Here is an 11988-nt window from a genome sequence, read left to right as displayed (position 1 = left end):
GGATTTGCTTCATGGAAGGCAAGGATGAGTATTTCTTGAAGATGGATGTAGATCAATAGTTTGCTCTAATGATAGGGTTTGAAGCTCCAAGAAATACAAAAGGAAAATTTTTTCAAAGGAGCAAATGGAATGAGGAACAAATTTAAAAGTCCATGGCAAATGAAAAAGTAACTAAATTACTAGTTTTTATTTTGCCTAATCAGATTTTGTGTAAAATAGATATATATCAATATGTCAAGAAGAAGTTATGGAGCAAGTTGGCCAAGTTCCATGAAGATTCAATCTCAATGCAAAGTGAAGACAAATTCAAATGGGAGACTCTTTGGATCAAGAATACATTAGAGGTGCTCAACATCCGAAGAGGAAGTTGAAGAAGTATCCACCTCATGGATTGAGGGGGAGAGGCCATTGATACCAGAACAAGAAAAACCCTCAACTTTCAGAGCCAATGAGGAAGAAGCATGCTCCACCTCTACGAGGACAGGTACAATAATTTCAATTTTTAGAAATAAAGATCATATCATTTGCTTAAAATGTAGGTGTTGGAATGCAATCAAAGTTCCACATTGAAAATACATGAAAAAGATCACAAGTTTATAAGATGGAAGATATCTCCGTTGGTATAAGGTCTTTTGGGTAGAGCCCAAAAATAAAACCATGAGAGTTTAGGACCAAAGTAGACAATATCATACTATTGTGGAGATATTTTGATTCCATCAGTACTAACAAGTGATATCAAAGTCATGGTCTATGTAGAGCCATGTGAGGACCCTCATGAAAATGAAGGAGGTAGGGGAGACCCAGACCATGGGAAAAATGGTAAGGGGGCTCTCGATAAGGGGGAGTCTAGACCCGGACCATGAGCGGTGCAGTAACAGCAAGTGTCCCAAATTAAAGAAGTAGAAAGTTCAAGTGACATCCAAGATGAAGGAGAAGCCAATAGAAATTAGCCCCTTGGTGCGAAAAGGCAAGGATCACATTGTATGTTTCTCTTGCAACCAAAATGGGCACTATCAAAATCAATGTCCAAAAGGAAACTTTCCAGTAAGAACAAAGGAGGGAGCTCAAATCAAGTGGGAGCACCCAAGGCAAGATCCAAGGTACCATTAGTTAATGGTATTTCTTTATTTCAAGATAATGAGCATGTTAGAAATTAATTTTATTATCTTAGTGCTAATTATCATGAAAATATGAAATACGATGGACCTAAGAATAACTTTAGGATATTTCATGGTAGAGTTATGAAATCTAAGGATAGGAATACCCTAGGCAAGAATTCTAAGGAAATTAGATTTATGTCTAGAAGAAAAAAATATCCAAAGCAATCATGAAAAATCAAAATTTAAGAATTTAATGATTGAAAATTAAGTTTTGAGGTCAAGTCTTGATAAATTGGAAAAGACCTTAGAAAATATATATTCAAAAAAGAAATAAGATCTAAACTAGAATAGGCAAGAACCATCCAAGAGCAAGAAAGGTTTGGGTTACAAACCTATGTATAAGGACAATGTATCCATATAGTTGTGGAACTAACTCTAGGTCTAGAAGTCAAGTTAGGTTACAAGGAAGGCTATCCCTAGTGTCGACCTTGAAGAGACTAGCATGACTAAGGCTTCTAACAAACCTAGAAAAGTCATTAAGAAAGTATCTAAGAAAGTTATCCCTAGTGAGTACCTAGTGCACCCAAAAAGCTCCAATAGATATTGAGTTTTTAAGAGGAAGATATTTTCACACTAGATGTGTATAGGGTGTGCCAACCCTAATTGGAAGAGTAGTTAACCCAACCATGGTAAAGTTGATATTTTAGGACATATTCAAGGTATTATGATATCTTGAGACTGAAAATTCAAATCTCATCTTGGAAAGTTTTTATAATGTGCCAATAAGAATTGAATTCTTAAGTTAATCAAATTGGCAAATTAAATATGATATAACTCAAGAGTGTGTCAAGTTTGGGATTTTGGCATATTTGAGGGAGAAATGGTCGCCTATGTCAAATCTTGTATTTGACATAAAGATTAATTGATAAAACTTATATTAAAAGTAAGTATTTTTTTAATGTTGTGTGTGGCATATTATCATTTCTTACATCTTGTCATGATATTGTCATACATGTATCATTTAAGTTACGATAGATTTTTTAAAAAGTTATGCCTTTGATGTATGACATACTCATTTACATGCATTATTTCAATCCTTTGTAATTAAGGACAAATGACATTAGTTGACATCCTAGGAAGGATGATCAAATTTAGAATGCTTAAATAGAGATGCATGATCTTTTGATTTAGAGAAAATATATTTTACATCTTACAAAAATCATAGGGTTAACTTGTATGTGTATTGAGATGCATTATATATAAGTGAGATATTGGATGATAAAATAAGTTCAAGATATAATTGATGTATTAAAATGAGTTTTAGTTTCATCAAACTAAATAAATTTAGAGTTGACCAATCATGGGGAAAGCAAATGTGCAAGTCAAGCGTATTTAGCCCATAGATCATAGTTGAAAATTAGTTTTGAAAATGAATTCAAAATATTTTAGAAAATCTTGGTGAAATCTATTTATTAATAGGAATCGTCATTAATTAAGTTGATACAAAGTTAGAGTGAAATATTAAAATTTTTAATGATTTCCAACTCTGTACCTCTTTTTGAAAATAAGATGTATTTTCTTAGAAAATTATTTTTCCCTGATAACAGTAATGCCTATATGAAATTTAATGATTTTTTAAAAATTATAAAATTACTTATAAATTTTTAAATTAATATTAGAAATTCATACACACCAATTGATTAGTATAAGTTACCAATCGATTGATACATGTACCAATCAATTAGTAACAGTTACCAATCGATTGATAGTTGTATTTTTTACTCAAATGAGTTTGTTTTAGTTATTAAACCTCATTTTAGAGTTTTTAACTACCTCTAATTCTCTAATTTACTTGGATAAGTATCCAAAGAGGTTCTCTTAAAAAATATATAAAAAGGGATGGGAAAAGGAGAAGAATGAGGATTTGAAGAGGATTCAAGGTTGAATTTTTAACCTCATGATTTAGATTTTGAAGTTTCTTAAAGGTTTAGGAACTTAAAATTATTATTGGTGCAATAGTTGAAGATAGAGCATGCTTTGAGGGGAGGTTCACCTTCAAGACATGTTTTAAGTAAGAAAGGAGAAATTTTGAGGATTGAGGAGAAGGATAATGAATGTATGCTCAAGGTATTGGATCAAATAGAAGGTAAGTAACCTTCAATTAAGAGAATTTGATTGGATAAGATGAATGAATCTTGAGATAAAAAAAAATTTTGATGTGTGCCAAAAAGGGAGAATATAGGGTTTAAGTTAGGAAACCCTCATTCAAAGGATGAAAAAGTAAGTTGGGCTAATAAGTTTGTTTAACTTAAACATATTGTCAAACATCAAAAAGAGGGAGATTGTTAGTGCAATCGATCTCAAGTCAAGATTGACCAAGTTTGAGTTGACTCGAGTTGAATATCGATGTTTGATTAATATATTAGTTTGATGTCAATTAGATTAAGGTTTACTGGATACTTGACGGCAAGAGAAAAGTCCAAGTGAGTAAAGGTTGACTAGACACTTAATGATCGGAAGTCCAACGAAAGTTGGCAAAAGGAAAGTTCAAGTGAGTCAAAGTTGACTGGACACTTGATGATCAGAAGTCTAACAAAAAATTGGCAAGAGAAAAGTCCAAGTGAATTAAGATTGATCAGATACTTGATGATCGAAGGTCCAACGGGAAGTTGGTAAGAGAAAAGTTCAAATGGGTCAAAGTAGACCGAACACTTGGTGATCAAAAATCCAACGAGAAATTGGCAAAAGAAAAATCCAAGTGGGTCAAGGTGGATCGGACACTTGGCACGAGATGGAAGTCCAAATGGGTCATGGGAACCAAAAACTTGGTGATAATGAAAGTTCTAGCAAGTCAAGGTTGACCGAATGTTGGGCAGAGGAAGCCTTTGCAGGTTAAGGTTAACTGAATGTTAGGCAACGGAAAATCCTAACAAGTCACGAATGACTAGATGTTGGTCAAAGGAAGTCCTGGTAAGTTGATATCAACCGAATAATAGGAAAGATAGAAATTCAACCTTTTTTAGTAAGTTGAGGTTAATCGAATAACAAGAAAGACGCAAATTCAACCTTAAAAAGCCTGAAATTAGAATTAGCAATTAATTGGTGAGGTTAACTAATTGATTGGCAAACTCTAAACTTGAAATTTCGGATTTATTGCTTAGGTAATTGATTGGTGCAATAGATTAAGGCAATTGATTGGACCAATCGATTAGCAGCTTATTGGCCAGTGAACAAAATGTGTTAAAATCGATTGGAAGTTATCAATTCATTGAAGCAATTGATTGACCAGGCAAAAATAGTCATTCTACATGTTTAAACGATCGGATCTGATGTGGTAATCGATTGGTGAGTAAGACCAATCGATTGGTTAGTGAAAATCTGCCTAAACAACACCCTTTAAAAAAGGGTTTTGTGGAGATTTGAAGTTGTTGGGTTTTTAAGGTTTGGATATAAAGTGTTGTTGCATTTTCCACCATTAAGAGGCAAACTAAAGTAACAAAAGAGTAAGCAAAGCAATGTTTTCATTGTAAAGTCATTTTTGCTTTCATTTGTATTTGCATTCTTGTTTCTTGTTGCAATATTGTGTTCTTGTAAGAATAATTTATAAAAGACTTCTCCGTCTTCGAAAGGTGTCTAAAAAAGGAATTTATAGTGGAGATAGTGAGCTCAAATGAACCCTTAGATTAGTCACCTCAAGAAGACGGATATCAAGTAAAATCTCAAAGTTGTGCATGTAAAGTCATGTTTAAATCAAGGTTTCCGCTGCGCATTCAAACAATGAGCACAACATCAAGACAAGAAGCAATTAAAGTTATTCACCCCCTTCTAGTTCACACGGATCCCTAAAGTTAAGTTTCCGTGATTTATCTTCCTTCTAGATCGCATGAGACTGTCTTGGAGGGGTCTTGAGATAAGGGTTATCACCTTTTGCTATAATATATCATTTCACATGACTCGTCTAACTCAGTTAATTAAATTGATATATAGACTTATGTATAAGTCAGTTAAATTCGAACCGACCCAATCTAATTAATTAAAATAGAACAAATTGAAGGTTTTTAGATAAACCAAATCAACCGAACTTTCTCATTAAAATTGTTTAAATTAAATTACTGTTTAAAAATAATAATAATTTGTTTCCTTTTATATACAACTCTTCTCTAATTTTTGCATGATTGTTTGGCTTGGTGACCAAGCTGTTGACTCTGTTGCAGAAATGGAGGCCATGGTAAAATTTGCAGCAAGAACAGCATGCAATAATCAATCACCGATATGCTAATTAAAGTAAACAATTTCTTGTTTCCATGAATTATCTAATTCATAATGAATCCTTATTCCTAATTTTATTCAAGGAATAATTTTAATTTTTTTATATATTGGCATGCGTCTCAATTGAATGTGTTTGTTAGGTTAGAGGGACAAGTTGAACTATTGGATCAGATAGGTCAATAATCTCGATCAGGATAAATGAGTTTACTAGTTGCCCTAGAGTTATGGTGCGATGGTAGGAAGTGAAATGAGTTCTTTAGACGACGAAAAACTTACTTAGGACATATTATATTTGAAAATTTTAAAAATTCTACAGTGTTGAATCGTCTATCAGGATTTACTTATGCTTTTCAATTTACTCTAATAATTGATAAGAACTTTTCATAGGATCAGATCAATTATTTTCAAAATTTATTAGACAATGAAATATCTAAATTATAAAAAAATAATAATAGAATTGGACAGATCAATCAAATTAAGGAGTCAAATAAATCTAATAAAATATATTTATCGATTAGAACAAATTGATAGGACTTTGATGGGTCAAATATACTAGATAGATCGATTAGAAAAAAAAGATTGATTAGATCAAATGAATTAGTCAAACTAGCGTCAAGTGCACATTAGTAGGATCTTATAAAAAAATATTAATTGTCACTTAATTAAATTTTTGACTAAATCTTCATTTACTCCTAAAATATATCATATAATTTTAGGAAATCAAAATAGAAATCCTAAATTAATAATTATAAGATGCATCCATAATCCATCTAATCTAAGTAATAAATCTATTGTAATATAATTAAACTTTAATCAAAATTTAATTCCTACAAATTTTAGGATATCTAAGAGCATCTGCATTGGTGCGTTAATCGGCGTTAATAACGCTGAGAGAGAGAAAAAAACTGACATGGCTGAGAGAGAGAGAGCATCTGCACGTTAACGCGTTCATTCTTTTGAACGCGTTAATGTGCAGTGTGGTGGGCCAGCCTCTATTATTTGATGTTATAATAGGGTAAAAATGGGTCTCACATACTTTTTTAATATATTTTTACTCGTTATAACTCCTCTGCGTTGCAGATGCTCTAAGAACAAAGTATAAGACAATTACGTCGATAATCTTTTGATCACTTTAATAAAAACAAAAGCAAAGTTGGAAAGCAAGAGACCTTAACACTCACAATAGACTCAAGATTTACAAAGGTCGGCTATCGGTGTCCAATAACTAGAGTATTTTTTGAATTTATTCTGATGAAAAAACTTCCGTAAGATTGAATTGATCACGTCTAAAATTAATCGATTCAAAAGCTCACCTTTGAAGAATTATGAGGTAAGACCTTTGAGCCCGAGAAACAGGAGGGAAAGAAAAGATACTGAGTTCATACCCAATCACCTCTCTTTTTATAGTAATTTTTTTTGCGTGCGAAGAAAAATATCAATCTTCATATTACAAAAATTAAGAAAGTCAAAAAAGTTAGATCTGCGGATCAATTTGTCAAACCGCTCGGCAAAAAGTCAATCCACGAACCGTTGACCACCTATTTTCCCAAATAGCTACTACTTTCTCAAAATTCAATACGCGCGTATCGATTGACTCGCGGAAATCAATGAGAAATCGTTGCCAAACCGACTCGGTTTGGTGGACCGGACCAAATCTATCGTAACTTTTTCTCCAATCAAATGAGCAAATGGAATAGAATTCGAATTGGTAAAACACTCCTTTTCGCCCTCAATCTTAATTTCAACTACGTGAGAAGACGTTGACTGCCAAATGGGAATTGATCAAACTAAACCGATCGATCTTATATAAACTCCATGAATGTTGCAAGCTTCTCACGCCTCAAAGTTTTCAAACACTCAAACATCTGTCTTTTCGATGGGACTCTTCACCGAGGAACAAATGGTCGAATTCCTCGAAACCTTTTGCCTCTTCGATAGAGATGGAGACGGTTTGTTATTCTTCGTTCCTTAATTAATTACCTCTAATCGTCCCCTAATTGATCTCCGATCGACTTTGGCTCAATTATGCTAGCTAAATCATGCACATTTGGGTTCTTAGGTTGCATCACGTTGGGTGAGCTCTCGACTATAATCAACTCACTAGGGCTGAGGCCTACCGAGGATGAGTTGCAAGAGATGATAAGCGAAGTCGATGCAGACGGTAGCGGAGCAATCGAATTCGAGGAGTTCTTGAACTTGATGGTTAGAAAAATGAAGGTAAATAGTAGTGAAACAAATAGTTTCGAATGACTTGTTCGACTATCTTCAATTATCATGCACATGACCTTCTATTATAATTGGTTCGCGAAATATATAGGGATCTGATTCGGAAGAGGAACTAAAGGAGGCATTTAAAGTCTTCGACAAGGACCAAAATGGCTTCATCTCCAAGAATGAGGTGAGATTTGCATTGATATTAATTTAGTGTATTTATGAACTAAAAATGACGATCTTTAATTTAATTCTTTCTTAGCTGAAGAATGTGATGATGAGCTTGGGTGAGAAATTAACAGACGAGGAGGTGGATCAGATGATCAAGGAGGCAGATTTAGATGGAGATGGGCAAGTAAACTATGAGGAATTTGTGAAGATGATGACATCTTTTTAAAGAGAAGGGATAATATTTTCAGAGTTGTTTGTATAGTTTTGATAGATTTTTGAAAGGGCATATACTACCTTTTTTTTCTTCTTTTTTTCTGTATTTTAAGACATGGAAAATACAGAATACAATCATTTTTCATAATGAATTGGTCAGCAAAGTTATATCAGTTGAATCGATCAAGTGATCCATCTCATTCTCCAATTTGATCTCGTCAGAAAGGACACACCCCAAACATTCAACAAATGTAGAGCAAGTATCCAATTTGATTACGATCAAGATTATATATTCTGACACTTTACAAATGGAGATGATCTCCTTCTCATGGATTGTCTGATGGCAATCATGTTTTTTCCTGCTTCGCCATTAATTCATGTGGGTCACGCACAGCCTTCTCTCCTCAGATCTAGAGTTGGATCTGGTTGAGTGTCGGCAGCTGCCACAGTCAAATGATATTCTTCTTCTCATTAACGGTGCTGAGGAGGCGCGCCACTCCTAACGTCCACATCTCATGGTCCCTCTTGCTCAAACACTCGAATTCAATGATGCGGTGCTCTGTTGTCCTCAAGCCGAAGTACCGACGCTGCTCGCCGCCTTCGATGAGGTGCCGGCCCGGCCACGCCTGGATGTCTTTGCAGACGTCTATGATCACACCTGCAATTGAGTGAGACCATACCAATTAGCCTCACATGAAGAAATTGAAAGTCTTCAAACGTGAGGAGGAAACTTACTCTTTTTCTTTTTGGTAATAGTACCGGCAACATGCCTACTCTTCATCTTCAGCATCACCTACCGAAAGAGCACCCTCATCCATCAGAATTAGCATTTATTGATCATTTTGATCGATCAACAACATACAGCAATGTACCTGACCCAAGCGGTTGATGTAAACTGAGACTACCTTCCAGTGAAGTGCCCCTACAATTTGAACAATTCATACAAGGAATGAAAACATCAATTCTCTTTAAAAATTTGAGCTTTGCATCTGAAAGTCTATACCTTTTCGAGTGCGTTTTAGGAGATCGGTCCCCTTAGCAAGGAAATCCTGACTACAAATGCCGAAGAAGTTATCTTCCAAAGGAATAAGCTCATCTTTAAAATCACTGCCATTGCTGTCTAGTTCCTTTGGTCGATTGCTTTGGCGTTGGTGGTTGTGATTACACAGTGTTCCCTTCTCTACAGGTATCACCGCGGCAATGTTCCACACATCTTTGAGCGCCCTTGCCTTCAAGGTTGCTGCCCCTCTCAGTGCTGCCCATCCATTAAATTCTCATGAACTCGATCCAAATGGACAACCAATTCTGATTTCAAATGTTTACTAAGTTAAACTTGTCATTACCGGTGGCAGCAGCTGCAGTGAGAGTAACAATGTCTCCGGGAGTCCTTACATTAACAGCAGAGCCGACAACAGAAGCCAGGTGTTCACGCTCTGCGCCCATCAACTCTGCAGCCTCCACACATTGGGCAGCCACAAGAGTGGCAGCTGATGCGACTGCCATATCGATCCTGGTGGCACGGTCATCTTTTCCAGAGCCAGAGGCAGCAGCTGTTGCAGCCGCAACAGCTGCAACTGCTGCAGCAACACCGGCTACTGAGACTGCAGCATGAAGCTGTGCATTCTGTGCTCGGGTCTCCTCTTTCTTCCTTTCCCTTCTGTCCTTGAGCCACCTTCCTACGGTCTTGCTGGTTACTCTATACTGCTGTGGCTTGGGAGTGTTACTGCCCTGGTGCGACTGAATTGGTTACATGACACAAAACCAAAAAATCTCATTTCTTTAATTAGTACCTGATCACATACAAGCCTACAATATAAAAATCAACTAAATGTACTGACTCTGATTTCTTTCATAACTGAGCATTAAGAGGACTATTTTCAATCAGAAAACCCAACACATCACATCCATATGATACATACTAAAAGCTATAGCAAAATAAATTTTTTTAATTTATTTTTTACATCTACCTTGCAATGCATGTGCCAACGACTTGTGTTCAGTAGCAGTAAGAAACATTTGCGTGGGGAAGGATTAGCTGAACCGTTTGTGCATGGTATTAGCCAGAGAATAGAATCATTGGAGAGCAGATACAAAATTCAAATGACAATGTTAAGCTTCCTATTCCATGTAGGATGAAAGACACCAAATAGGTCAGCAAGGACAAGGCATGCAACAGCGCAGTAAATAAAGAGATGGAGGAGGCAAAGAACTGAGAAGCTGTTTTGCTTTTACTGACAAGGGTTGCTTCTTTACCCAGGCAAGCACTGAAGGGAACAGGGCTTCTTTGACCCTAAAGTAAGTCAAATGCAGACCTTGCTCAGAGAGCAACAAGTACAAGACAAAAGAAATTGCCTTATTTTATTCATCAGGATGCATTATTTGGCTTCACTCAGTACAAAACAGCATAATAAATGACCTTATTTATCCACTCTCATGCCTACACCAACCTTTTCTTCTACATTTTCCTCTCAAGCTCTTTGATTATGTCCACCCACAGTTCACCTTCATTATGCCAAGACAAATCATGGATTGCAATGATAGAACCATCACTAAATAGAAACTGTAAAGAAATATTAGGGGCAATGTTGGGTGAAAATATTGGCTACCAACTCCTGGAAAACTTAAGGATCTTAGGTATAGTAGGTGAGAAGTGGAGGACTAGAATTCCAGAAATGGCACAAAATAGTGGAGCAACATCTGCAAACAAGAAAAAGGACGAAGGCCTCGGCCCAGTTCCTGACTAAAGAACACGAAAACAGCCATTTAACAACTATCAGGCTAATAAATTTATCAGGTGTTGTATCGAAAGAAGAGAAAGTGTTTTCTTTCTTTCCCTGATTTTTCCCTCTTAAACAAAATTAACAGTAGGCATTTGATAACTTGGTGACTGCCTTCTGCGGCCTGTGCTCCTCCGACTTCCAAAGAATCCATTTTTCTTCGATGCCTGTAAATTAACCATAGACTGGTCCTTGGGGAGCTAAGAACTGAATGGTAATCTCTATAGTCTAGACACCAGATAGGGTTAAAATAACATCTGAAATAGTGATACGTTGTTCTTAAACAACAAAAACAAACAAAAAGTCTCTTAAACAAAGTAAACAAATGATAGAAAAAAACGACAGGATGGATGGAGTAGTAAATGTTGGAGAGAAGAAAGGACCTTGAGCTCATCCATTTCGCAGGGGGAGACTGGAGGGCTATCGGAGAGCGATCCTCCGCCGTTGAGAGGGCCGCTGCTGTGAGAAAGACGGCCAGATGCCAGAGGAGACACTTCCTGCCATTGTCCAAGAACATGGGATTAAGAACGGAGCAAGAGCAATAAGAAATCTGATCTATGTAATGGACAAATTGTTCCCATAAAAGATCATAATTTTGAAAAACAGAAACGAAATCTAAAATCTCCTTTTTGGATAGTTTGAACCAGTAGAAAATATCAGATTTAGGGCATCCAAAACCCACCAACTGCGACATTATTCGCTCCAAAACCATCTGAGAGGTGGCGGAGGAGGCGAAGGAGAAGGGGTTCCCAGAGATGGCAGGCGAGAACTCTTCGGCTTCCTCTTCGGGGATGGTCTCCTGCGTCGGCGGTAGCGGGGGCATCGGCGCGAGGGCCTTGGAGACCTCGAGCGCGGAGGCGCTCCAGGAGCGGGCGAGGAACTCCATGGGGTCCTTGGGGAGCTCCGGAAGGCGGATTCCGCCGGCTTCCCAGCGCGGCCTGGCGTCGTCGTCCATGACGGTGGAGGGAGGCCTCGGTGGCGGAGTTCTTATAATAGCAACGGAGTGGCAGAGGGAAGCAGTGAGCGAGGCGGAAGAGATGGTGAGCTTTTATAGCAGCAGTAAAGAAAGAGGCGAGGGAGGTGGGTGAGACTGAGTGGAGTTAGTTTTCAACGTTTTTAATAATAACGTTATAATTTAATTAAAACATATTAAAATAATTTAATTAAAATTACTTCACAATATTGTAATAATTTTAAAAACAAATCACACGAAAAATCAATCATGGAGATCTACTATTAAGTCATCG

At 36.6% G+C, this 11988-nt stretch overlaps 2 protein-coding genes across 3 annotated transcripts; one reads left to right on the top strand and one right to left on the bottom strand.

Annotated features, from left to right (window-relative positions):
- Window positions 1-7245: 7245 nt before the first annotated feature.
- On the top strand, window positions 7246-7991 carry LOC141814430 (calmodulin-like). Its single transcript, XM_074702393.1, has 4 exons — window positions 7246-7318; window positions 7429-7586; window positions 7687-7767; window positions 7843-7991. Exons 1-4 carry the CDS (start codon window positions 7246-7248, stop codon window positions 7975-7977), a joined length of 447 nt encoding a protein of 148 aa, XP_074558494.1. The 3' UTR covers window positions 7978-7991.
- Window positions 7992-8143: 152 nt separating this feature from the next.
- On the bottom strand, window positions 8144-11747 carry LOC141814773 (VAN3-binding protein-like). 2 transcript variants are annotated; one of them, XM_074702721.1, is made up of 7 exons: window positions 11424-11747; window positions 11125-11238; window positions 9308-9701; window positions 8968-9219; window positions 8837-8886; window positions 8700-8757; window positions 8144-8622 (listed from the first exon to the last, which is right to left on the bottom strand). In XM_074702721.1, the coding sequence occupies exons 1-7, from the start codon at window positions 11694-11696 to the stop codon at window positions 8414-8416; spliced, it is 1350 nt and encodes a 449-aa protein (XP_074558822.1). In that variant the 5' UTR covers window positions 11697-11747; the 3' UTR covers window positions 8144-8413. The 2 variants fall into 2 exon arrangements, with proteins under 2 accessions (XP_074558822.1, XP_074558823.1); XM_074702722.1 differs by having other exon boundaries at window positions 9308-9692.
- Window positions 11748-11988: the final 241 nt, after the last annotated feature.

The sequence above is a fragment of the Curcuma longa genome, chromosome 21 (assembly GCF_044706935.1).
Source record: "Curcuma longa cultivar G26 ecotype Majalengka, Jawa Barat chromosome 21, ITB_CL_G26_1.1, whole genome shotgun sequence".
NCBI classification, from domain to species: Eukaryota; Viridiplantae; Streptophyta; class Magnoliopsida; order Zingiberales; family Zingiberaceae; genus Curcuma; species Curcuma longa.
This window is presented reverse-complemented; position numbering and strand designations above follow the sequence as displayed.